Here is a 26049-nt window from a genome sequence, read left to right on the forward strand (position 1 = left end):
TCCACTATCAAGTGCTGATTTTATTCCCTTCAGTTTACCCTATCAGCAATTCAATCCATCCTCCTGCAGCTGTTTAGCCTCCACCTCTTCTGCTATCCACCTAGACCGGTAAGCTTAATGGGTGTTTTGTACCTAGTGTCACTCATTTTCCTCTCCCTATATCAGTGTTTCCCAACCGCGGTCCTCAAGGCACACTAACAGTCCTGGTTTTAGTGATATCTAGGCTTGGACACAGGTGACTTAATTAGTACCTCAGTTATTTTGATTTAACCATCTGTGCTGAAGCCTGGATATCACTAAAACCTGCACTGTTGGTGTGCCTTGAGGATCGCGGTTGGGAATGCCTGCCCTATATAATGCAAGCTTTCACAGGTAGAGCCCTCTTCTCTGTGTTTCCTGCTCTCCTTGTTTGTCCCACTCATGCCTTTATGCTGAATTTGTTTTGTATGTTATGTGACTTGTTCTGCTAATTGTATCCACTTATTATTCTGTTCAACTATAGTCATGTTCCTGTTATTACTGATTTCTGTACAGATTATATATTTGTCAGTGCTGATTATGTTAAGCATTATGGAATCTGTGGCGTTATATGTATAAATTATGATGATTTCAGTATGTTTTGTTCTTAGCAATCTGTATGTTAAAGGGGATATTTTTCTGCAGAAATCCTCTCCAGTCCTAACTACTGTAGAATCTCTCCCAGGTAAATCCTGGGTCAGGCTATTGAGTCAGGCTATATATGATTATACTCTCCAAGCAGTAGTGCCTGGAAAAATGATACGAGGGCAAGGTGGGGTCACCACATGACACACTGTTTCTCAAGATGATGAGCACATCTTATTGGATGGATTCTGCTATCTAGATTACACTGTAATATAATGTTTGGCAAGCTGTTTCTTTGTAAAAATGTTTGTTGCCCACCTGTTCTGTTATTGTAGAAAACTGAGAGCTTATATAAATAAAGAAACTTAAACTTAGTATTTTATATTTTATTGGTTCTTGTCATCTTTTGTTTGGCCATTTTAATTCTAGGCACCCCCTATAGGAGCTGGTGCGCCTTCTCTCCCTGGTTCCATAGACCATGCTCAGCCTCAGTTCATCTCCCGTTTCCTGGAGGGTCAGTCTGGAGTAACCATCAAGCATGTGTCTTGCGGAGACCTTTTTACAGCTTGCTTAACAGGTGTGAACATAAGCATTAATGGAGGAGATGTATCAAGCAGTGTAAAGAGTGGAGAAGTTGCCCATAGCAACCAGTCAGCTTACACCTGTTGTTTTATAGGGTGTAGTATGAATTGCCGGCGCTTGGGATCCCGGCGCCCAGCATACCAGCGCCGGAATGCCGGCAGCGGTGCGAATGCAAAAGAGCCCCTTCTCCCTCCAGGGGCGTCGTGGACACCTCAAGAGGGAGATTAGCTGTCGGTATACCGGCGGTCGGGATTCTGGCTCCGATATGCTGAGCGCCGGGATCCCGACAGCTGGTATATCAAGTACCATCCATTTTATAGAATCTACTTGATAAATGGTACCTCGAAGCTGATTGGGTGCTGTGGACATCTTCTCCGCTGGTCCAGTTCTCTTTACACTGCTTGATTCATCTCTCCCAATGTAACATCTAATATTTAGGGTCTCACTGATTGTTGTTCTCTTTTACCTTGATGTCTAGTCCTATAGCAACAAATTATATAACTGAAATAAATTGTAAATGGAATTTGTTAGAGATAAATGATACTTGTCTTGCTAATGGTCTGACTAGAATTGTACAAGCCGTAACCGGAATTTTCCTTACTGCTCCATCGACAGTGCAAACATCTTAGACAGTACATATTGATCCTCTTATGGCTGGTTTAGTAGAAACGCATTAAACATGAATGTTTTTATAAAGAGGTTTTTGTTTGTCTTCAGACAGAGGCATCATTATGACATTTGGCAGTGGGAGCAATGGCTGCTTGGGACATGCCAATTTTAACGATGTCACTCAAGTAAGTTTATTAACTCTTATGCCTGAACTTTATCATATTGTGGACTTAGATGTCTAATACTAAAAATGTGCTCAATTATAAATTAAAGGTCATTCTGCAATAGGTTGTAAGCTCCGCAAGCACTGAGTTCCCTTCCGCATCAGTGTATTTGTGAAGAAAAAGATTACTTAGTTTTAAAATAACCTAAATGACATTAAGAAAATCACCAGTGACATCAAATGTCAGATACGATCGCATGTGACATATGGTGGCAGCCAAGTTCTACACCTGCATTCACTGGGGGCATCAGGGGGTTTGTAGCATCCAGAGTACATGGATGTGACATAGCCGTTTCCAAGTGCATGTTATGGGGGTCTCTGGAACCTCATACAAAAACACTAAAAGCATGCTTTTCTAATGCCAGCTTATAACTAGCCTACGGATACTGAAAGTTTCTATTAATGTTATGTGGTAGATCCCATTGTGTGATTTATGGAGAGCAGTTTCTTTGTTTCATCTCCAATAAGTATTAACTGGTAAAGCCAAGCCACCGCTAGGTAATGCTACAGGTAAACAGTGTCACAGTACATTCACAAACATGCACACATATATACATCATATATCCATAGATATATTGTGGCAGCATGGTTGGTGTAATGGTTAGCATTATTGCCTTACAATACTGAAATCCAAGGTTCAGTTCCCACCAATGCCCTATCTGTTTGGCGTTTGTGTGTTTATTTTATGTTTCTGTGAGTTTTCTCTGGGTTCCTCCAATTTCCTCTCATAATCCAATTCTAAACTCCACTGGGGCAGGGACTGATGTGAATTACTCTTTTAAAAAATGCTACACCTGGCGCTTCAGGAAGGTGCAATCCACATGACAATAAAATATAAAATATATGTTTTATTAAAAATAAAATATAAAAATACAAGTAGTACTTCCGGGAGCTAATTAGTCACAATTGGTGTACACAATAATAGCATAGAGCATTTCTTGTAACATTAATTGCAATGTATATCTAATGTTACTGTAGAATCATGCAGTCTCAATAATTATAAAAGTGTCCCATACAGGACAATGGCAGATTATATAGTCCTTCTAATAATTCTTCATAGACTCACATGTACAGATCATTAGGATACTCAGCTCCTTACTTATGGTAAATCCACAGTGATGTCCTGTGTGTAAATAGAGACTCCGTACCTGTAACACTGTACGGTGGGGGTCTAGTAACTTTAGACTTAGCAAGGTCCCAGCAGGGATGACCCCAGATCACAATGTCCCTTGCGGGTATGTGAGGATGGTCGCTGACGCTAGATGTAGCGTACTGGGGAATTCAGAGGTACCCCTTCAGTGTTCCCCTTGAGCCTCTAAACCTAACCATCTGCATACTGAGACTGTAGACATTTCAGATGTCGACGTTCGGAGGATGTCAACACGGTGCCTGCCGACATTGTGTTGTCAGCATTTTGAATGTTGACATGCTCACTGCTGACCATGGGGCAGATGTATTAACCCTGGAGAAGTGATAAAGCAGTGATAAGTGCAAGGTGATAACACACCAGCCAATCAGCTCCTTACTATCAATTTACATATTGGAACTGAGTGGCTGGTGTGTTATCACCTTGCACTTATCACTTCTTTATCCCTTCTCCAGGCTTAATACATCTGCCCCATATGACTGGATCCCTCATGCAGTGGAAGGAGCACAGTCCACCAACAGCACAGAACTGTAAATCGGGATTTGGTTAAACTAATGCAGTAAGATTATGATGTTAAATTGTCTTCTACATAAAGAAAAAAAGTTCATATTTCTAACTTGTTCTATATGGTTAACTCGTTTCCAGATGATGTATTCCCTACATTCAATAGCCTTTCGGTAAAAGTGTATTTGCCAACAATATTCATAAAATTGAACTCACCAGTTTGACACTGTCCTTTTGTTCTGAAATTCAATTAATTCTGGAAAATGCAACCCCTTTAACCTCATTGATGCCCTATGTATGTATTTGAGTGTTTGTCATGTATTTTCTCTTCTTTCCTCTAAGCTGCTGAGTATGCCATGGTAAGATTTGTTCTAAGACACACCACCATATTTGTAACCCTTTTTTGGACTGTATTAATTTGATCAGTATCCTCCTGCAGGTGATGGTCTCCAAACTTGAACTCACTGCAATTTAAATTACTTTAACTAATCCAGTTTTCTTCCTATTCCCTGTGCAGCCAGGATTCTTATTGCTAGGCTACACTGTTCTTGCTTTTATCATCTGTAATAATCATCCCACATCCTTCTCTTCTGTAGTCTTCACTGTGCCCTCCCCTAACTCTTACAAATGCAATTATAATGTTATCTATTCTGGGAGTTCAACTAGTACACATTTTGTGTTAACAGCTATAAGTTATACCTTGCCTTCTGCTAGGTCACTTACAGTCTGATTGCACAGTATGGGCACCAACGGTATCCGGACTCTGGGTGGACACCCATTGGTCGACAGTGGATAGGTCAACACTAGAAATAGGTCGACACAGCCATTAGATCAACCTGAACAAGGTCGACATTCAAAAAGGTCGACATGAGTTATAAAAAAAAAATGGGACTTTTTCATGTTTTACGATCCACGTGGACTACGATTGTGAATGGTAACCTTTCGCAAGCCATGCAAGAGGACGTGGTGCACTTATTGGGGTTCCCCCCGGTCACTTGACGGAGAAACGGACACCAAAAAACATTAAAAACTTATGTTGACATTTTTTTTTCATGTCGACCTTGTTCATGTTGACCTAGCCATTGTCGGCCAATGGGCGTCGACCTAATTGGTGTCGACCCTGAGTCCCATACCTGGCACCAACACAGAACCTGGCTGCACACTGCTCATTATCGGCCTGCACATTATTTATTATTCAGAAGCACTGTGTGTGGAACAGCATCCAATACTTTGCTAAAATCTACATAGGTTTTGGAGGCGATCGTAATTTCCTTGACTGAAATTTTTCAGGCATAGTAAAAATATAAAATAAATTAACAAAATAGATTGATAATTAGATTGACAGTGCATGAAATGTTGATAAATACTGGGATCCACTAATACCACTTTCAGACAGAAAAGTCTGAAAGTCCCGGCATTTCAATGCCGGGTCGTTTTGCCGGGACCTGCCTGACCCCCCCTTTCACACAGACATGCAAATTACCAGGTCGAGAATTTCGACCTGGTAATTTGCAGATCAACACGGGTATTTTGTCTGTGTGAAAGGGTCAACCCGTGTCTCCGACCCTGGTAGATTCCAGGGTCGAAGTCCCGGGAATTACAACCTGGGTTGGCCCATTCACACAAAAAAAGAACCTGTGTGTTTCATTAAATTGCCGGGTGGAACTGCTTCACCCGGTAATTTCTGTTTCTGTCTGAAAGGGGTATAACTGAGTTTTATATTTATAAAGTGTGATTACTTCTAAAATAGCTTTATACATTTGTTTTATTGTTTACTTGTATATGCTGCTTCTTGTGGATCATTGATGACAGCCTGCATATATAACATTACCACTGAGCATGTAGGAAGTGTGAATTGAGGCATAAGATGCATAAAACATGCACAGAACAAAATTAGTCTATTCGCCGGTATATAGAGTAGAATGCATCTTGCTGTGTGACCACCCCCTATGTGTAGACTTTGAGCCTGATTCTGAGTCGGACGTGTCTACTTCATTATGCTGAGGCCGCGGCCAGTGTTCTTCTTACTGATATGCTCACTTGCAAATCTGTCTTGGTGCGCTTTTAGATACAGCCTCGGTGAACCATTGAATGCCCCATCTAAACTTGCATGTAGGCACAGTTTCTCCATCTGAACATGGCGTCCTGTGTGTGAGGTTCTACTGCTGTCAGCGACATGCCTGCAATACATTTAGTTAGCTACCCCACTGTAAGTCTCCATCCCATGTGCAGACTTCCAAAATTGGTCGTTTGCATGCAACATTGCCACTGTATGTCCACCTCTAAACCAGGTTCTTTGTTTGTTACTAGCCCTCACCATCCATGCACATTTAGCTGCCCTATACTAGGTCCAAAAGATATGCCTGGGAAAAGGCTTATTCTGCCAGCTGAAATGCCTGTGTGAGAACACCCCATTACAACCCAGTTACGCCTTCATCATAGACGTAGATGTGTTCTAAATGCATGTGACTCTATATTGCCTGTACTTGGGTACGCTCAGTTTTGGTGCGTGTACAGTGTGTATTCATGTAATGTACGCTCCACAAACTGGCATATGTTCAACTCTGCATCAGCCCCGTATTTTATAAAACAAATAAGTGGCAGTAATTTGCTTTCTCTAACGTCCTAGTGGATGCTGGGGACTCCGTCAGGACCATGGGGATTAGCGGCTCCGCAGGAGACAGGGCACAAAAGCAAGCTTTTAGGATCACATGGTGTGTACTGGCTCCTCCCCCCATGACCCCCCTCCAAGCCTCAGTTAGGTTTTTGTGCCCGGCCGAGAAGGGTGCAATCTAGGTGGCTCTCTTAAAGAGTTACTTAGAAAAAGTTTTTAGGTTCTTTATTTTCAGTGAGTCCTGCTGGCAACAGGCTCACTGCATCGAGGGACTTAGGGGAGAGATTTTCAACTCACCTGCGTGCAGGATGGATTGGATTCTTAGGCTACTGGACATAGCTCCAGAGGGAGTCGGAACACAGGGCTCGCCCTGGGGTTCGTCCCGGAGCCGCGCCGCCGACCCCCCTTGCAGACGCTGAAGATGAAGAGGTCTGGAACCAGGCGGCAGAAGACTCTCAGTCTTCATCAGGTAGCGCACAGCACTGCAGCTGTGCGCCATTGTTGTCAGCACACTTCACACAGCGGTCACGGAGGGTGCAGGGCGCTGGGGGGGGGGGCGCCCTGGGCAGCAATGTATAATACCTGTATGGCGAAAAATACATCACATATAGCCCTTGAGGCTATATGGATGTATTTAACCCCTGCCAGATATCTAAAACTCCGGAGAAGAAGCCTGCCGAAAAGGGGGCGGGGCCTATTCTCCTCAGCACACAGCGCCATTTTCCCTCACAGAAAGGCTGGTGGGAAGGCTCCCATGCTCTCCCCTGCACTGCACTACAGAAACAGGGTTAAAACAGAGAGGGGGGGCACTGATTTGGCGATATGTATATATATTAAAATGCTATAAGGGAGGAACACTTATATAAAGGTTGTCCCTGGATAATTATAGCGTTTTGGTGTGTGCTGGCAAACTCTCCCTCTGTCTCCCCAAAGGGCTAGTGGGTCCTGTCCTCTATCAGAGCATTCCCTATGTGTGTGCTGTATGTCGGTACGTGTGTGTCGACATGTATGAGGAAAATATTGGTGAGGAGGCGGAGCAAATTGCCTGTAATGGTGATGTCACTCTCTAGGGAGTCGACACCGGAATGGATGGCTTATTTATGGAAATTACGTGACAATGTCAACACGCTGCAAGCCGGTTGACGACATGAGAGGGCCGGCGAACAAATTAGTATCTGTCCAGGCGTCTCAAACACCGTCAGGGGCTGTAAAATGCCCATTTACCTCAGTCGGTCGACACAGACCCAGACACGGACACTGATTTCAGTGTCGACGGTGAAGAAACAAACGTATTTTCTTTTAGGGCCACACGTTAAGGGCAATGAAGGAGGTGTTACATATTTCTGATACTCCAAGTACCACAAAAAAGGGTATTATGTGTGAGGTGAAAAAACTACCTGTAGTTTTTCCTGAATCAGATAAATTAAACGTGGGTTTCCCCCGATAGAAAATTATTGGCGGTATACCCTTTCCCGCCAGAAGTTAAGGCGCGGTGGGAAACACCCCTCAGGGTGGATAAGGCGCTCACACGCTTATCAGAACAAGTGGCGGTACCATCTACGGATAGGGCCGTACTTAAGGAGCCAGCTGATAGGAGGCTGAAAAATATCCTAAAAAGTATACACACACATGCTGGTGTTATACTGCGACCAGCGATCGCCTCAGCCTGGATGTGCAGAGCTGAGGTGGCTTGGTCGGATTCCCTGACTAAAAATATTGATACCTTTGACAGGGACAGTATTTTATTGACTATAGAGCATTTAAAGGATGCATTTCTATATATGCGAGATGCGCAGAGGGATATTTGCACTCTGGCATCAAGAGTAAATGCGATGTCCATATCTGCAAGAAGATGTTTATGGACACGACAGTGGTCAGGTGATGCAGATTCCAAACGGCACAAAGATGTATTGCCGTATAAAGGGGAGGAGTTATTTGGGGTCGGTCCATGGGACCTGGTGGCCAGGGCAACTGCTGGAAAATCCACCGTTTTTTACCCTAAGTCACATCTCTGCAGAAAAAGACACCGTCTTTTCAGCCTCAGTCCTTTCGTCCCTATAAGAGTCATATCTGCCCAGGGATAGAGGAAAGGAAAGAAGACTGCAGCAGGCAGCCCATTCCCAGGAACAGAAGCCCTCCACCGCTTCTACCAAGTTCTCAGCATGACGCTGGGACCGTACAGGACCCCTGGATCCTACAAGTAGTATCCAAGGGGTACAGATTGGAATGTCGAGAGGTTTCCCCCCTCGCAGGTTCCTGTAGTCTGCTGTACCAATGTCTCCCTCCGACAGGGAGGCAGTATTGAAAACAATTCACAAGCTGTATTCCCAGCAGGTGATAATAAAATTACCCCTCCGACAACAAGGAAAGGGGTATTACTCCACACTATAGGGTGGTACTGAAGGCTAGGTGAGACCTATTCTAAATCTGAAAAATTTGAACACTTACAAGGGTTCAAATCCAGATGGAGTCACTCAGAGCAGTGATAGCAAAGAACAAGGGGACTATATGTCCCAGGACATCAGGGATGCTTACCTCCATGTCCCAAAATTTGCCTTTTCTCACCAAGGGTACCTCAGGTTCGTGGTACAGAACTGTCACTATCAGTTTCAAGACGATGCCGTTGGATTGTCCAAGGCACCCCGGGTCCTTACCAAGGTAATGACCGAAAGGAGGATTCGTCTTCAAAGAAAATGGACGACCTCCTGATAAGAACAAGGTCCAGAGAACAGTTGGAGGTCGGAGTAGCACTATCTCAAGTAGTTCTACGACAGCACGGGTGGATTCTAAATATTCCAAAACCGCAGTTGTTCCGACGACACGTCTGCTGGTCCTAGGGATGATTCTGGACACAGTCCAGGAAAGGGTGTTTCTCCCAGAGGAGAAAGCCAGGGAGTTATCCGAGCTAATCGGGATCCTCCTAAAACCAGGAAAAGTGTCAGTGCATCATTGCACAAGAGTCCTGGTAAAAATGGTGGCTTATTACGAAGCGCTTCCATTCGGCAGATTTCACGCAAGAACTCTTCAGTGGGATCTGCTGGACAAATGGTCCGGATCGCATCTTCAGATGCATCAGCGGATAACCCTATATCCAAGGACAAGGGTGTCTCTCCTGTGGTGGTTACAGAGTGCTCATCTTCTAGAGGGCCGCAGATTCGGCATTCAGGATTGGATGCTCGTGACCACGGAGGCCAGCCTGAGAGGCTGGGGAGCAGTCACACAAGGAGTGTGATCAAGTCTGGAGAATTCTCTCCACATAAATATACTGGAGCTAAGAGCAAATTTATAATGCTCTAAGCTTAGCAAGACCTCTGCTTCAAGGTCAGCCGGTATTGATCCAGTGGGATAACATCACGGCAGTCGCCCACGTAAACAGAAAGGGCGGCACAAGAAGCAGGAGGGCAGTGGCAAAACTGCAAGGATTTTTCGCTAGGCGGAAAATCATGTGATAGCACTGTCAGCAGTGTTCATTCCGGGAGTGGACGACTGGGAAGCAGACTTCCTCAGCAGGCACGACCTCCACCCGGGAGAGTGGGAACTTCATCGGGAAGTTTTCCGCATGATTGTGAACCGTTGGGAAAGACCAAAGGTGGACATGATGGCGTCCCGCCCGAACAAAAAATGGGACAGGTATTGCGCCAGGTCACGAGACCTTCAGGCGATAGCTGTGGACGTCCTGGTAACACCGTGGGTGTAACAGTCGGTGTATGTGTTCCCTCCTCTGCTTCTCATAACCAAGGTATTGAGAATTATAAGACATAGAGGAGTAAGAACTATACTCGTGGCTCCGGATTGGCCAAGAGGGACTTGGTAACCAGGACTTCAAGAGATGCTCACAGAGGACTAATGGCCTCGGGAGCTAAGAAGGGATTTGCTTTCAGCAAGTACCATGTCTGTTCCAAGAGGAACCGTGGCATCGGCCTTTAAGAAAGGACCTGCTCCAGCAGGGACCTTGTCTGTTCCAAGACTTACCGCGACTGCGTTTGACGGCAGGGCGGTTTGAACGCCGGATCCTAAGGGAAAAGGCATTCCGGAAGAGGTCATACCTACCCTGGTCAAAGCCAGGAAGGAAGTGACCGCACAACGTTATCACCACATGTGGTAAAAATATGTTGCGTGGGTGAGGCCAGGAAGGCCCCACGAAAAAATTTCAACTAGGTCGATTTCTGCACTTCCTGCAAACAGGAGTGTCTATGAGCCTCAAATTGGGGTCCATTAAGGTTCAAGTTTCGGCCCTATAGATTTTCTTCCAGAAAGAATTGGCTTCAGTTCCTGAAGTCCAGACGTTTGTCAAGGGAGTATTGCATATACAGCCCTTGTGTGCCTCCAGTGGCACCGTGGGATCTCAACGTAGTGTTGGGATTCCTCAAATCATATTGGTTTGAACCACTCAAATCTGTGGATTTGAAATATCTCACATGGAAAGTGACCATGCTGTTGGCCCTGGCCTCGGCCAGGCGATTGTCAAAATTGGCGGCTTTGTCTTACAAAAGCCCATATTTGATTTTCCATTCGGACAGGGCAGAACTGCGGACTCGTCCCCAGTTTCTTCCTAAGGTGGTGTCAGCGTTTCACCTGAAACAACCTATTGTGGTGCCTGCGGCTACTAGGGACTTGGAGGACTCCAAGTTGCTAGACGTTGTCAGGGCCCTTAAAATATATATATATATATAATTCCAGGACGGCTGGAGTCAGAAAGTCTGACTTGCTGTTTATATTGTAGGCACCCAAAAAGCTGGGTGCTCCTGCTTCTAAGCAGACTATTGCTCGTTGGATTTGTAGTACAATTCAGCTTGCACATTCTGTGGCAGGCCTGCCACAGCCAAAATCTGTAAATGCCCATTCCACAAGGAAGGTGGGCTCATCTTGGGCGGCTGCCCGAGGGGTCTCGGCTTTACAACTTTGCCGAGCAGCTACTTGGTCAGGGGCAAACACGTTTGCTAAATTCTACAAATTTGATACCCTGGCTGAGGAGGACCTGGAGTTCTCTCATTCGGTGCTGCAGAGTCATCCGCACTCTCCCGCCCGTTTGGGAGCTTTGGTATAATCCCCATGGTCCTGACGGAGTCCCCAGCATCCACTAGGACGTTAGAGAAAATAAGATTTTACTTACCGATAAATCTATTTCTCATAGTCCGTAGTGGATGCTGGGCGCCCATCCCAAGTGCGGATTGTCTGCATTACTTGTACATAGTTATTGTTACAAAAAAATCGGGTTATTATTGTTGTGAGCCATCTTTTTTAGAGGCTACTTCATTGTTATCATACTGTTAACTGGGTTCAAATCACAAGTTGTACGGTGTGATTGGTGTGGCTGGTATGAGTCTTACCCGGGATTCAAGATCCTTCCTTATTGTGTACGCTCGTCCGGGCACAGTACCTAACTGAGGCTTGGAGGGGGGTCATGGGGGGAGGAGCCAGTACACACCATGTGATCCTAAAAGCTTGCTTTTGTGCCCTGTCTCCTGCGGAGCCGCTAATCCCCATGGTCCTGACGGAGTCCCCAGCATCCACTACGGACTATGAGAAATAGATTTATCGGTAAGTAAAATCTTATTTTGTGGAAATCATGTAATGTCAGGGCTATTTATAGGGATATATCAGATTAGTGCATGTTTCTTCTGGCATTATGGTATAACTCTTATGTTGGACTTCCTCTGCTTTCTCTCACAGCCCAAGATAGTTGAAGCTCTCCTGGGTTATGAGATAGTTCACGTGTCCTGTGGGGCTTCACATGTTCTCGCTGTTTCTAATGAGAAAGAAGTGTTTTCCTGGGGCCGTGGGGACAATGGTAAGACTTGCTCCGACTTCTCTTCTGTGTGACAGTAGCTTTTTTGGCTAAAGAGCATTTGACACTTATATTACACACAGCCCTGTCTAGCATATTATGTGTGTGTCTCTTCATATTTGGACAGTTTTACAATGTTCCTTCCAGTGTACAGGGGCCATAACCATTACACAGGTAAAACTGGAACTTCAAGGTCTGGTTCACACAAGTAACAGGATGTTTTTATTAGACGTTCAACTGGGGCAAAATGGCTTTTATGGTATCCTTACACTTTTTCACACAGCTGTCATTATCCCAGTTACAGTAGATATATTTTTAAATGTTGTATCGTCATGTCAATGACAAAGTCTTACCATAGGTAACGTGCAAGTAATTGCATCAATACTTCCACATGGTACAGTAAAACCCCCAGTGTACAAATGGCCTGATTCAGAGATGGCTGCGATGTAGATTTTGTACACCGTGGAGCGATTCTTTGACATTGCGCATAAATCGCACTGTGCATGTGCCACGATGGTCTTGCGTTTGCAGTGAGAAATTTATTGGCAATATGATTGACAGAAAGGTTGTGGTATGTAGCGGGGGCGTGGCGACTCAAATGCAGGACAGCTGCAACCGTTTTGGGGGAACGTGTCACCGCTTGTGACTGTGATCCTGTACGCAGTTACAAAGGCACCAGCATCTTACCTCCAGCTGCATGGACGTAGGGATATTCAGTGTTTGACCTATATGCATTCCAATGGCATTTTGGTACACAAACAGGGGTTCAGAGATACCACTAGTGGCCGTCTCAATACAAATCCTTGTGTCCTCATCATTTACATATTTCTCTGACGTCCTAGTGGATGCTGGGGACTCCGTCAGGACCATGGGGATTAGCGGCTCCGCAGGAGACAGGGCACAAAAATAAAGCTTTAGGATCAGGTGGTGTGCACTGGCTCCTCCCCCTATGACCCTCCTCCAAGCCTCAGTTAGGTTTTTGTGCCCGTCCGAGCAGGGTGCAATCTAGGTGGCTCTCCTAAAGAGCTGCTTAGAAAAAGTTTTTAGGTTTTTTATTTTACAGTGAGTCCTGCTGGCAACAGGCTCACTGCAACGAGGGACTTAGGGGAGAAGAAGTGAACTCACCTGCGTGCAGGATGGATTGGCTTCTTAGGCTACTGGACACCATTAGCTCCAGAGGGATCGAACACAGGCCCAGCCATGGAGTCCGGTCCCGGAGCCGCGCCGCCGACCCCCTTGCAGATGCCGAAAAGTGAAGAGGTCCAGAAACCGGCGGCAGAAGACTTTTCAGTCTTCATGAGGTAGCGCACAGCACTGCAGCTGTGCGCCATTGTTGTCACACACTTCACACCGGCGGTCACTGAGGGTGCAGGGCGCTGTGGGGGGCGCCCTGGGCAGCAATGAAATACCTATACTGGCTAAAAGATACATCACATATAGCCCCTGGGGCTATATGGATGTATTTAACCCCTGCCAGGTCTCAGAAAAACGGGAGAAGAAGCCCGCCGAAAAGGGGGCGGGGCCTATTCTCCTCAGCACACAGCGCCATTTTCCCTCACAGAAATGCTGGTGGGAAGGCTCCCAGGCTCTCCCCTGCACTGCACTACAGAAACAGGGTTAAAACAGAGAGGGGGGGCACTTATTTGGCGATATGATTATATATATTAAGATGCTATAAGGGAAAAACACTTATATAAAGGTTGTCCCTGTATAATTATAGCGTTTTGGTGTGTGCTGGCAAACTCTCCCTCTGTCTCTCCAAAGGGCTAGTGGGGTCCTGTCCTCTATCAGAGCATTCCCTGTGTGTGTGCTGTGTGTCGGTACGTGTGTGTCGACATGTATGAGGACGATGTTGGTGAGGAGGCGGAGCAATTGCCTGTAATGGTGATGTCACTCTCTAGGGAGTCGACACCGGAATGGATGGCTTATTTAAGGAATTACGTGATAATGTCAACACGCTGCAAGGTCGGTTGACGACATGAGACGGCCGGCAAACCAATTAGTACCTGTCCAGGCGTCTCAAACACCGTCAGGGGCGTTAAAACGTCTTTTTACCTCAGTCGGTCGACACAGACACAGACACGGACACTGACTCCAGTGTCGACGGTGAAGAAACAAACGTATTTTTCTTTTAGGGCCACACGTTACTTGTTAAGGGCAATGAAGGAGGTGTTACATATTTCTGATACTACAAGTACCACAAAAAAGGGTATTTTGTGGAGTGTGAAAAAACTACCTGTAGTTTTTCCTGAATCAGATAAATTAAATGAAGTGTGTGATGATGCGTGGGTTTCCCCCGATAGAAAATTATTGGCGGTATACCCTTTCCCGCCAGAAGTTAGGGCGCGTTGGGAAACACCCCTTAGGGTGGATAAGGCGCTCACACGCTTATCAAAACAAGTGGCGGTACCGTCTCCAGATAGGGCCGCCCTCAAGGAGCCAGTTGATAGGAGGCTGGAAAATATCCTAAAAAGTATATACACACATACTGGTGTTATACTGCGACCAGCGATCGCCTCAGCCTGGATGTGCAGCGCTGGGGTGGCTTGGTCGGATTCCCTGACTGAAAATATTGATACCCTTGACAGGGACAGTATTTTATTGACTATAGAGCATTTAAAGGATGCATTTCTATATATGCGAGATGCACAGAGGGATATTTGCACTCTGGCATCAAGAGTAAGTGCGATGTCCATATCTGCCAGAAGTTGTTTATGGACACGACAGTGGTCAGGTGATGCAGATTCCAAACGGCACATGGAAGTATTGCCGTATAAAGGAGAAAAAGACAACGTCTTTTCAGCCTCAGTCCTTTCGTCCCCATAAGGGCAAGCGGGCAAAAGGCCAGTCATATCTGCCATGGGATAGAGGAAAGGGAAGTAGACTGCAGCAGGCAGCCCATTCCCAGGAACAGAAGCCCTCCACCGCTTCTGCCAAGTCCTCAGCATGACGCTGGGGCCGTACAAGCGGACTCAGGTGCGGTGGGGGGTCGTCTCAAGAGTTTCAGCACGCAGTGGGCTCACTCGCAAGTGGACCCCTGGATCCTACAAGTAGTATCCCAGGGGTACAGATTGGAAATTCGAGACGTCTCCCCCTCGCAGGTTCCTGAAGTCTGCTTTACCAACGTCTCCCTCCGACAGGGAGGCAGTAGTGGAAACAATTCACAAGCTGTATTCCCAGCAGGTGATAATCAAAGTACCCCTCCTACAACAAGGAAAGGGGTATTATTCCACACTATATTGTGGTACTGAAGCCAGACGGCTCGGCGAGACCTATTCTAAATCTGAAATATTTGAACACTTACATACAAAGGTTCAAATCAAGATGGAGTCACTCAGAGCAGTGATAGCGAACCAGGAAAAAGGGGACTATATGGTGTCCCGGGACAGATGCTTACCTCCATGTCCCAATTTGCCCTTCTCACCAAGGGTACCTCAGGTTCGTGGTACAGAACTGTCACTATCAGTTTCAGACGCTGCCGGTTGGATTGTCCACGGCACCCCGGGTCCTTACCAAGGTAATGGCCGAAATGATGATTCTTCTTCAAAGAAAATGGACGATCTCCTGATAAGGGCAAGGTCCAGAGAACAGTTGGAGGTCGGAGTAGCACTATCTCAAGTAGTTCTACGACAGCACGGGTGGATTCTAAATATTCCAAAACCGCAGCTGTTTCAGACGACACGTCTGCTGTTCCTAGGGATGATTCTGGACACAGTCCAGAAAAAGGTGTTTCTCCCGGAGAAGAAAGCCAGGGAGTTATCCGAGCTAGTCAGGAACCTCCTAAAACCAGGAAAAGTGTCAGTGCATCATTGCACAAGGGTCCTGGGAAAAATGGTGGCTTCTTACGAAGCGATTCCATTCGGCAGATTTCACGCAAGAACTTTTCAGTGGGATCTGCTGGACAAATGGTCCGGATCGCATCTGCAGATGCATCAGCGGATAACCTTATCGCCACGGACAAGGGTGTCTCTTCTGTGGTGGTTGCAGAGTGCTCATCTGTTAGAGGGCCGCAGATTCGGCATACAGGACTGGGTCCTGGTGACCACGGATGCCAGTCTGAGAGGCTGGGGAGCGGTCACACAGGGAAGAAACTTCCAGGGAGTATGGTCAAGCCTGGAGATGTCTCTTCACATAAATATACTGGAGCTAAGAGCGATTTACAATGCTCTAAGCCTGGCAAAACCCCTGCTTCAGGGTCAGCCGGTGTTGATCCAGTCGGACAACATCACGGCAGTCGCCCACGTAAACAGACAGGGCGGCACAAGAAGCAGGAGAGCAATGGCAGAAGCTGCAAGGATTCTTCGCTGGGCGGAAGATCATGTGATAGCACTGTCAGCAGTGTTCATTCCGGGAGTGGACAACTGGGAAGCAGACTTCCTCAGCAGACACGATCTACACCCGGGAGAGTGGGGACTTCATCCAGAAGTCTTCCACATGATTGTGAACCGTTGGGAAAAACCAAAGGTGGATATGATGGCGTCTCGCCTCAACAAAAAACTGGACAGGTATTGCGCCAGGTCAAGAGACCCTCAGGCAATAGCTGTGGACGCTCTGGTAACACCGTGGGTGTTCCAGTCAGTGTATGTGTTTCCTCCTCTGCCTCTCATACCAAAAGTACTGAGAATTATACGGCAAAGGGGAGTAAGAACGATACTCGTGGCTCCGGATTGGCCAAGAAGAACTTGGTACCCGGAACTTCAGGAGATGCTCACGGAAGATCCGTGGCCTCTACCTCTAAGACGGGACCTGCTTCAGCAGGGACCGTGTCTATTCCAAGACTTACCGCGGCTGCGTTTGACGGCATGGCGGTTGAACGCCGAATTCTAAGGGAAAAAGGCATTCCGGAAGAGGTCATTCCTACACTGGTAAAAGCCAGGAAGGAGGTGACTGCACAACATTATCACCGCATTTGGAGAAAATATGTTGCGTGGTGTGAGGCCAGGAAGGCCCCCACGGAGGAATTTCAATTGGGTCGATTCCTACATTTCCTGCAAACAGGATTGTCTATGGGCCTCAAATTGGGGTCCATTAAGGTTCAAATTTCGGCCCTGTCGATTTTCTTCCAGAAAGAATTGGCTTCAGTTCCTGAAGTCCAGACTTTTGTAAAAGGAGTACTACATATACAGCCCCCGGTTGTGCCCCCAGTGGCTCCGTGGGACCTTAATGTAGTTTTGGATTTTCTCAAATCCCATTGGTTTGAGCCACTCAAATCGGTGGATTTGAAATATCTTACATGGAAAGTAACCATGCTACTGGCCCTGGCTTCAGCCAGGAGAGTGTCAGAATTGGCGGCTTTATAGTATAAAAGCCCATATCTGATTTTCCATTCGGACAGGGCAGAACTGCGGACGCGTCCTCAGTTTCTGCCTAAGGTGGTGTCAGCGTTTCACCTGAACCAGCCTATTGTGGTGCCTGCGGCTACTAGCGATTTGGAGGATTCCAAGTTGCTGGACGTTGTCAGGGCATTGAAAATATATATTTCAAGGACGGCTGGAGTCAGAAAATCTGACTCACTGTTTATACTGTATGCACCCAACAAGCTGGGTGCTCCTGCTTCTAAGCAGACGATTGCTCGTTGGATTTGTAGCACAATTCAACTTGCACATTCTGTGGCAGGCCTGCCACAGCCTAAATCTGTCAAGGCCCATTCCACAAGGAAGGTGGGCTCATCCTGGGCGGCTGCCCGAGGGGTCTCGGCATTACAACTCTGCCGAGCAGCTACGTGGTCGGGGGAGAACACGTTTGTAAAATTCTACAAATTTGATACCCTGGCTAAAGAGGACCTGGAGTTCTCTCATTCGGTGCTGCAGAGTCATCCGCACTCTCCCGCCCGTTTGGGAGCTTTGGTATAATCCCCATGGTCCTGACGGAGTCCCCAGCATCCACTAGGACGTCAGAGAAAATAAGATTTTACTTACCGATAAATCTATTTCTCGTAGTCCGTAGTGGATGCTGGGCGCCCATCCCAAGTGCGGATTGTCTGCAATACTTGTACATAGTTATTGTTACAAAAAAATCGGGTTGTTATTGTTGTGAGCCGTCTGTTCAGAGGCTCCTACGTTTGTCATACTGTTAACTGGGTTCAGATCACAAGTTGTACGGTGTGATTGGTGTGGCTGGTATGAGTCTTACCCGGGATTCAAAATCCTTCCTTATTGTGTACGCTCGTCCGGGCACAGTATCCTAACTGAGGCTTGGAGGAGGGTCATAGGGGGAGGAGCCAGTGCACACCACCTGATCCTAAAGCTTTATTTTTGTGCCCTGTCTCCTGCGGAGCCGCTAATCCCCATGGTCCTGACGGAGTCCCCAGCATCCACTACGGACTACGAGAAATAGATTTATCGGTAAGTAAAATCTTATTTTTTGCACAGTTGCTGCGTCCAAATTCAGAGCTCCGGTGGCATTAGTGTACATCTCTGAATCAAGGCCATAGTTTGCACATAGTGATAGTGTTGGACGGGGTCATGTAGGGCCTGCCTGGGGAATGCAGTGGTAGGACCCCATGCTTAAAGAGTGTGGCCGGCCACAGCAGAGGGTGTGGACAGCCACCACAGAGGCGTGGCCAACCGTTACAGAGCACATAGCCTTTGAACAATATGCATACTATAGTGCACGGTCTGGGACCAGACCACATGCCCGCAACACCCTTGTGAGTGCCCTGCAGTGACGCACAGTTTGGGAAGCACTGCTTTAATATATGAATGTCCCACGCATTGTCTGGCCTTTGAAATGATTAAGGACCAACCACCATGTTATCTGGATTAGTTGATAACAGTTTTCAAGGGAGAAATTCACGGTGCTGATCCTCCACACAGCATATGACAACCAACTCGCAGATGGTCAACTAGAGGCTTGTACTGTAAATAAAAAGGTCTGAAGGATATGGGGTGACCCTTCTAAAGGTATACAGTCCCCATGTCGACAGAATGTTGACATTTAGGGGAATATTCAATTGTTTGAAAGGTCAGTTGGGTGTCTGTTTTTTTCCTATCTAATAGACAGGAAATAACAGACACCCAACTGACTTTTCAAACATTTGAATTCCCCCCTAAGAATGTCAAAATTGACAGACTGTTAATCTATCTTCAGTGTCTACAATTGTCACACTTACTGCAGTAGCTTTTACAATAGGGTTGTTCTACAGTTTGGATTTTTTTTAACATGAAGTTAAACCTATTTCTATTTATAAGCCCTTGTGAGCAGGGTCTGTTCTCCTTTTGTGCTCTCGATGTAAAGGTGTGAACTTGTCTGTTACTGTTCTGTTAGATCACCCCTGTATTATGTCAGTTGACTGTGTGTCTTATCCTATGTCCCACGCTGCAGAAGCCTTGCAGCACCATATAAATTATCCGTTATTGTATCACAAGCTCATTGCTGATTATAGCAGTAAGCAAATGATTTGGTGAGATTACAAATATACATCAGGGACCATAATTCCTATAAAAAAAGATAGATGCATAAATTCCAAAGTCTTCTGTTTGATTACTGTTGTTTTAAAATGATTAGATGTATCTTTACCAATAAATGTCTTCCTCTCCTCACCACAGGGAGGCTTGGTCTGGGTAATCAGGAATCCCACAATGCACCCCAGCAGGTAGTCATCCCACAGGAGTTTGAACCTCAGAGAGTCGTGTGTGGCATTGACAGTTCTATGATTCTCACAGTGGGACATCAGCTCCTGGCCTGTGGCAGTAACAGGTTTGTCTGCGCTGGGCTTATAGCAATTCAGTCCGTCTCACAATAAATTTGCTTTTGCTGGGTTCATGCAGATTAATCAGCCCTGTGAGGTTGGATTTTCCAGTATCTCGTAATCTGGGTCAAAAAACATACAGTGTAGATGAATCTGCAATATTCACCAATTCTTTACGAATGAGAAATCAACAAAAGGTCAGCATCATTTAGTATACTGGGGCATCTGTTACTTCATGGCCAATTAGAGGCTCAAATTAACTATGTGATTATCCTCTATTGTGACATTATTCTGTCTAGTTTGTAAAAGTAAATAAATGCTTGCAGAATAAAGGTATAGTTTTTCTTGTAGTCTCTTTTTAATGAATAGTAATAATTACTATTATTATTATTATTAATAATAATATAGCATCGCCTTGTTTTGTAGTACTGAGAGTATTTAACCAAGGCCTTCTCTGTGTGGGCTTTGTGTGTTCTCTCTTGTTTGAATGAGGTTGCTCAATATGCTCTGGTTTCCTACAGTGTTCCAAAAACATAAAGGTAGATTAATTGGATTCTGACCAAAATAACCCATTTAAATATTCTTCATATAGTGCTAGGCTATATAAATAGATATGTAGAAAAGAGACCGTGCCTGTGCTGGTCTGACGGTATTAGCAAAATAAATGATAAGTGATGCATCCCATGCGTAAAGCCAAGATTTTGCCCATTCTGCCCCCCTTCACTGGAACGAGCTCCTTTGCTCTGTTAGGCTCTCACAGCCATCTTCTCTCACACTTCAATTACAACTCTCTCCTTCTCAGCGACCGTCTCTACCAGCATCTCGTCTCGCAACCGTTCATCTCTTCCAACGGCTACCTGGCCCTAGTAGTACGCCGACTACTCCCTTGCTTCCTTACATCTCAGCTGTAGTGTGATTGCTGCCTGTGCTCTGTTTTAGTTTTTCAGTTACTGTGATGTTAAGTTCTGTGTACCCTGTATTGTTCTACTGTGTACTCTATAGGCCTAATTCAGACCTGATCGCAGCAGCAAACACTTTCTCTAATGAGCAAAACCATGTGCACTGCAGGTGGGGCAGATATAACATATGCAGAGAGAGTTAGATTTGGGTGAGTTATATTGTTTCTGTGCAGGGTAAATACTGGCTGCTTTATTTTTACACTGCAATTTAGATTTCAGTTTGAATACACCCCACCCAAATCCAACGCTCTGCAAATGTTATATTTGCCCCCCCCCCTGCAGTGCACATGGTTTTGCCCATTAGAGAAAAATGTTGCTGCTGCGATCAGGTCTGAATTAGGCCCTATGTACGGTGCTGCAAACCACTAATAAGAATAATAATTGATATATCAAGCAGTGAAAAGAGTGGAGAAGTTGTCATTAGCAACCAATCAGCTTGTACCTAAGACTTTACAGAATGTACTTGATAAATGCTCCCTGAAAGTTGATTGGTTGCTATGGGCAATTTGTACACTGGTTCATTTCTCAACTCTTTTTACTGCTTAATACATCAACTAGTATGCATGCCAAAAGAAAGAAAAATTAATTTAAAAGAGATAAATCTAAAAAATAAACATTAGCAACTGATGCAATGCGATGCATTTTTTTCCTTTGGTGGTAACTATGACTCATGGTGATTTGGGATATGGTGACTATTTGTTCATAGTGAGAGGAGAGCACTAGTGTCTATCAGGAATAGGTGTAGGTTACAGCAGCATTTTTGGCACGGTATAGCACTAGAATTAATGCTGATTCATACCCCTTTTTCACTATGTGATGCGGGTCGCAGCCTGGAGCCTGACACAGGTGCTACTCGGCTGCGACCCTCATCAGAGCCCCCTTTCCCACTGCACTGACCAACCCGGCATATTGCCGGGTTGGTGACGCTGCTGGTGACGCCCTTCCATACACTGTGCACGGGAGCCGTGTCACATCGACACGGCTTCCGTTTACACCGCACAGCTTACCGAGTTGAACTCGTGTTCAACCCGGTAAGCTACCCAGGTAGGATCCAGGTTTTTGCAAAGGGAGCCGTTTCCACTAGCAAAAAACACGGGTAAATGCGCGCCCCCGTGCATTTACCCGTGTTTTTTGAGCTAGTGGAAAAGGGGTATCATTTATAGTATAATGTTAAAGGACAGGGTACGGTTATATTATGGGTTTGGGCTAGAATTAATAGTTATTCCAGTATTTAATGTCAGAGGTCTAATGTTAGAGCTAAAATTTATTTCTCTAACGTCCTAGTGGATGCTGGGGACTCCGTAAGGACCATGGGGATAGACGGGCTCCGCAGGAGACATGGGCTCTTTAAGAGAGAATTTAGATTCTGGTGTGCTCTGGCTCCTCCCTCTATGCCCCTCCTCCAGACCTCAGTTTGATACTGTGCCCAGACGACCTGGGTGCTTTTCAGTGAGCTCTCCTGAGTTTACTGATAGAAAGTATTTTGTTAGGTTTTTTATTTTCAGGGAGCTCTGCTGGCAACAGACTCCCTGCATCGTGGGACTGAGGGGAGAGAAGCAGCCCTACTCTCTGAAGCTAGGTCCTGCTTCTTAGGCTGCTGGACACCATTAGCTCCAGAGGGATCGTACACAGGATCTCACCCTCGCCGTCCGATCCCAGAGCCGCGCCGCCGTCCCCCTCGCAGAGCCGGAAGACAGAAGCCGGGTGAGTATGAGAAACGAAGAAGACTTCACAGGCGGCAGAAGACTCCGTTCTTCACTGAGGTAACGCACAGCACTGCAGCTGTGCGCCATTGCTCCCACACACCTCACATACTCCGGTCACTGTAAGGGTTCAGGGCGCAGGGGGGGGGGGCACCCTGGGCAGCATTTGGGACCTCTTTTGGCAAAAGTTTAACATATATACAGCCGGGCACTGTATATATGTATGAGCCCCCGCCAAAAATTGCATATTTAAGCGGGACAGAAGCCCGCCGCCGAGGGGGCGGAGCTTCTTCCTCAGCACTCACCAACGCCATTTTTTCTCCACAGCTCCGCTGAGAGGAAGCTCCCCAGGCTCTCCCCTGCAGATACACGGTAGAAGAGGGTAAAAAGAGAGGGGGGGCACATAAATAGGCGCAAAAATCAATATAAAACAGCAGCTACTGGGTTAACATTAAGTTACTGTGTTATTCCTGGGTTGATAGCGCTGGGGTGTGTGCTGGCATACTCTCTCTCTGTCTCTCCTAAGGGCCTTGTGGGGGAACTGTCCTCAAAAAGGGCATTCCCTGTGTGTGTGGTGTGTCGGTACGCTTGTGTCGACATGTCTGATGAGGAAGGCTATGGAAGCAGAGCGGGAGAAAGTGAATGTGGTGTCTCCGCCAACGGCGCCGACACCTGATTGGATGGATATGTGGAAGGTTTTAAATGATAATGTTAATTCCTTGCATAAAAGGTTAGAAAAAGCTGAAGCCTCAGGATAGTCAGGGTCCCAACCCATGCCTGGTCCTATGTCGCAGAGGCCGTCAGGGTCTCAGAAGCGCCCACTATCCCAAAATGTTGACACAGATACCGACATGGATTCTGACTCCAGTGTCGATTACGATGATGCAAAGTTACAGCCAAAATTGGCTAAATCTATCCGTTATATGATTATAGCAATTAAGGAGGTGTTGCACATCACAGAGGAAATCCCAGTCCCTGACAAGAGGGTACATATGTATGGGGAAAAGATACCGGAGGTAACCTTTCCCCCCTCACACGAGCTAAATGAGTTATGTGAAAAGGCTTGGGAATCTCCAGATAAAAAACTGCAGATTTCCAAAAGGATTTTTATGGCGTATCCTTTCCCGCCAACGGGCAGGTTACGCTGGGAATCCTCCCCTAAGGTGGACAAAGCTTTAACACGCTTATCCAAGAAGGTAGCCCTGCCGTCACAGGATACGGCTACCCTCAAAGATGCTGCGGATCGCAAACAGGAGGTTACCCTGAAGTCCATTTATACACATTCAGGTACCTTACTGAGGCCGGCGATCGCGTCGGCCTGGGTGTGTAGTGCTGTAGCAGCATGGACGGATACCGTGTCTGAGGAAATTGATACCTTAGACAAGGATACTATATTGTTGACCTTGGGGCATAATTAAAGACGCTGTCCTATATATGAGAGATGCTCAAAGAGACATTAGTCTACTGGGTTCAAGAATAAATGCTATGTCAATTTCTGCCAGAAGGGTCCTGTGGAGTCGGCAATGGACAGGTGATGCCAACTCAAAAAGGCATATGGAGGTTTTACCTTACAAGGGTGAGGAATTGTTTGGGGAGGGTCTCTCGGACCTGGTCTCCACAGCTACTGCTGGAAAGTCAAATTTTTTGCCATGTTTCCTCACAGCCTAAGAGAGCACCGTATTATCAAATGCAGTCCTTTCGATCACAGAAAAACAAGAAAGTCCAAGGTGCGTCCTTTCTTGGCAGGGGCAGAGGAAAGAAGCTGCACAACACAGCTAGTTCCCAGGAACAGAAGTCCTCCCCGTCCTCTACAAAATCCACCGCATGGCGCTGGGGCTCCGCAAGCGGAGCTAGGCCCGGTGGGGGCACGTCTTCGAAATTTAAGCCACAAGTGGGTTCACTCCCAGTTGGATCCCTGGGCAATAGAGATTGTGTCTCAGGGATACAAGCTGGAATTCGAGGAGATGCCCCCTCACCGATACCTCATATCGGCCCTGCCAGCTTCTCCCCACGAGAGGGAAATAGTGTTAACTGCAATTCACAAATTGTATCTTCAACAGGTGGTGGTCAAGGTTCCCCTCCTTCAACAAGGAAGGGGTTATTATTCAACCATGTTTGTAGTCCCGAAGCCGGACAGTTCGGTCAGACCCATATTGAATTTAAAATCCCTGAACATATACCTGAAAAGGTTCAAGATGGAATCGCTGAGAGCGGTCATCGCAAGCCTGGAAGGGGGGGGATTTTATGGTATCTCTGGACATAAAGGATGCATACCTTCATGTCCCCATTTATCCACCTCATCAGGCGTACCTCAGATTTGTGGTACAGGATTGTCATTACCAATTTCAGACGTTGCCGTTTGGTCTCTCCACGGCACCGAGAATATTTACCAAGGTAATGGCGGAAATGATGGTGCTCCTGCGGAAGCAAGGAGTCACAATTATCCCATACTTGGACGATTTCCTCATAAAAGCGAGATCAGGAGAGCAGTTGCTGATCAGCGTAGCACTTTTTCTGGAAGTGTTACGGCAACACGGCTGGATTCTAAATATTCCAAAGTCGCAGTTAGTTCCTACGACTCGTCTGCCTTTCCTGGGCATGATTCTGGACACAGACCAGAAAAGGGTTTATCTCCCGATGGAGAAAGCTCAGGAACTCATGACACTAGTCAGGAACCTATTAAAACCAAAACAGGTGTCAGTGCATCACTGCACTCGTGTCCTGGGAAAGATGGTGGCATCATACGAGGCCATTCCCTTCAGCAGGTTCCATGCGAGGACTTTTCAATGGGACTTACTGGACATGTGATCCGGATCACATCTTCAGATGCATCGGTTAATCACCCTATCCCCCAGGGCCAGGGTGTCACTCCTGTGGTGGCTGCAGAGCGCTCACCTTCTCGAGGGCCGCAGATTCGGCATTCAGTACTGGGTCCTGGTGACCACGGACGCAAGCCTCCGAGGTTGGGGTGCAGTCACACAGGGAAGAAATTTCCAAGGTCTGTGGTCAAGTCAAGAGACTTGCCTTCACATCAACATCCTGGAATTAAGGGCCATATACAACGCCCTACGTCAAGCGGAGACCCTGCTTCGCGACCAACCGGTTCTGATTCAGTCAGACAACATCACCGCAGTGGCTCATGTAAACCGCCAAGGCGGCACAAGGAGCAGAGTGGCGATGGCGGAAGCCACCAGAATTCTTCGCTGGGCGGAGAATCACGTAAGCGCACTGTCAGCAGTGTTCATCCCGGGAGTGGACAGCTGGGAAGCAGACTTCCTCAGCAGACACGACCTCCACCCGGGAGAGTGGGGACTTCATCAGGAAGTCTTTGCACAGATTACAAGTCGGTGGGAACTGCCACAGGTGGACATGATGGCATCCCGCCTCAACAAAAAACTACAGAGGTATTGCGCCAGGTCAAGAGACCCTCAGGCGGTAGCTGTAGACGCCCTGGTGACACCGTGGGTGTTCCAGTCGGTCTATGTGTTTCCTCCTCTTCCCCTTATACCCAAGGTGCTGAGGATAATAAGAAAAAGAGGAGTGAGAACAATACTCATTGTTCCAGATTGGCCACGAAGGACTTGGTATTCAGATCTGCAAGAAATGCTCACAGAGGACCCGTGGCCT

The 26049-nt window shown here is 46.6% G+C and overlaps 1 protein-coding gene across 2 annotated transcripts in view; it reads left to right on the forward strand.

Moving 5' to 3' along the window:
• Positions 1 to 26049, forward strand: part of NEK8 (NIMA related kinase 8) — a 354714-nt gene that overhangs the window by 245251 nt on the left and 83414 nt on the right. For both annotated transcript variants that reach the window (XM_063955890.1, XM_063955891.1), the window contains exons 11-14: positions 1033 to 1180; positions 1903 to 1979; positions 11956 to 12073; positions 19618 to 19768. In XM_063955890.1, the coding sequence (XP_063811960.1) occupies positions 1033 to 1180; positions 1903 to 1979; positions 11956 to 12073; positions 19618 to 19768 (494 nt within the window). The remainder of the gene's footprint in view (positions 1 to 1032; positions 1181 to 1902; positions 1980 to 11955; positions 12074 to 19617; positions 19769 to 26049) is intronic.

Source organism: Pseudophryne corroboree, chromosome 2 (genome assembly GCF_028390025.1).
Source record: "Pseudophryne corroboree isolate aPseCor3 chromosome 2, aPseCor3.hap2, whole genome shotgun sequence".
Taxonomy (NCBI): Eukaryota; Metazoa; Chordata; class Amphibia; order Anura; family Myobatrachidae; genus Pseudophryne; species Pseudophryne corroboree.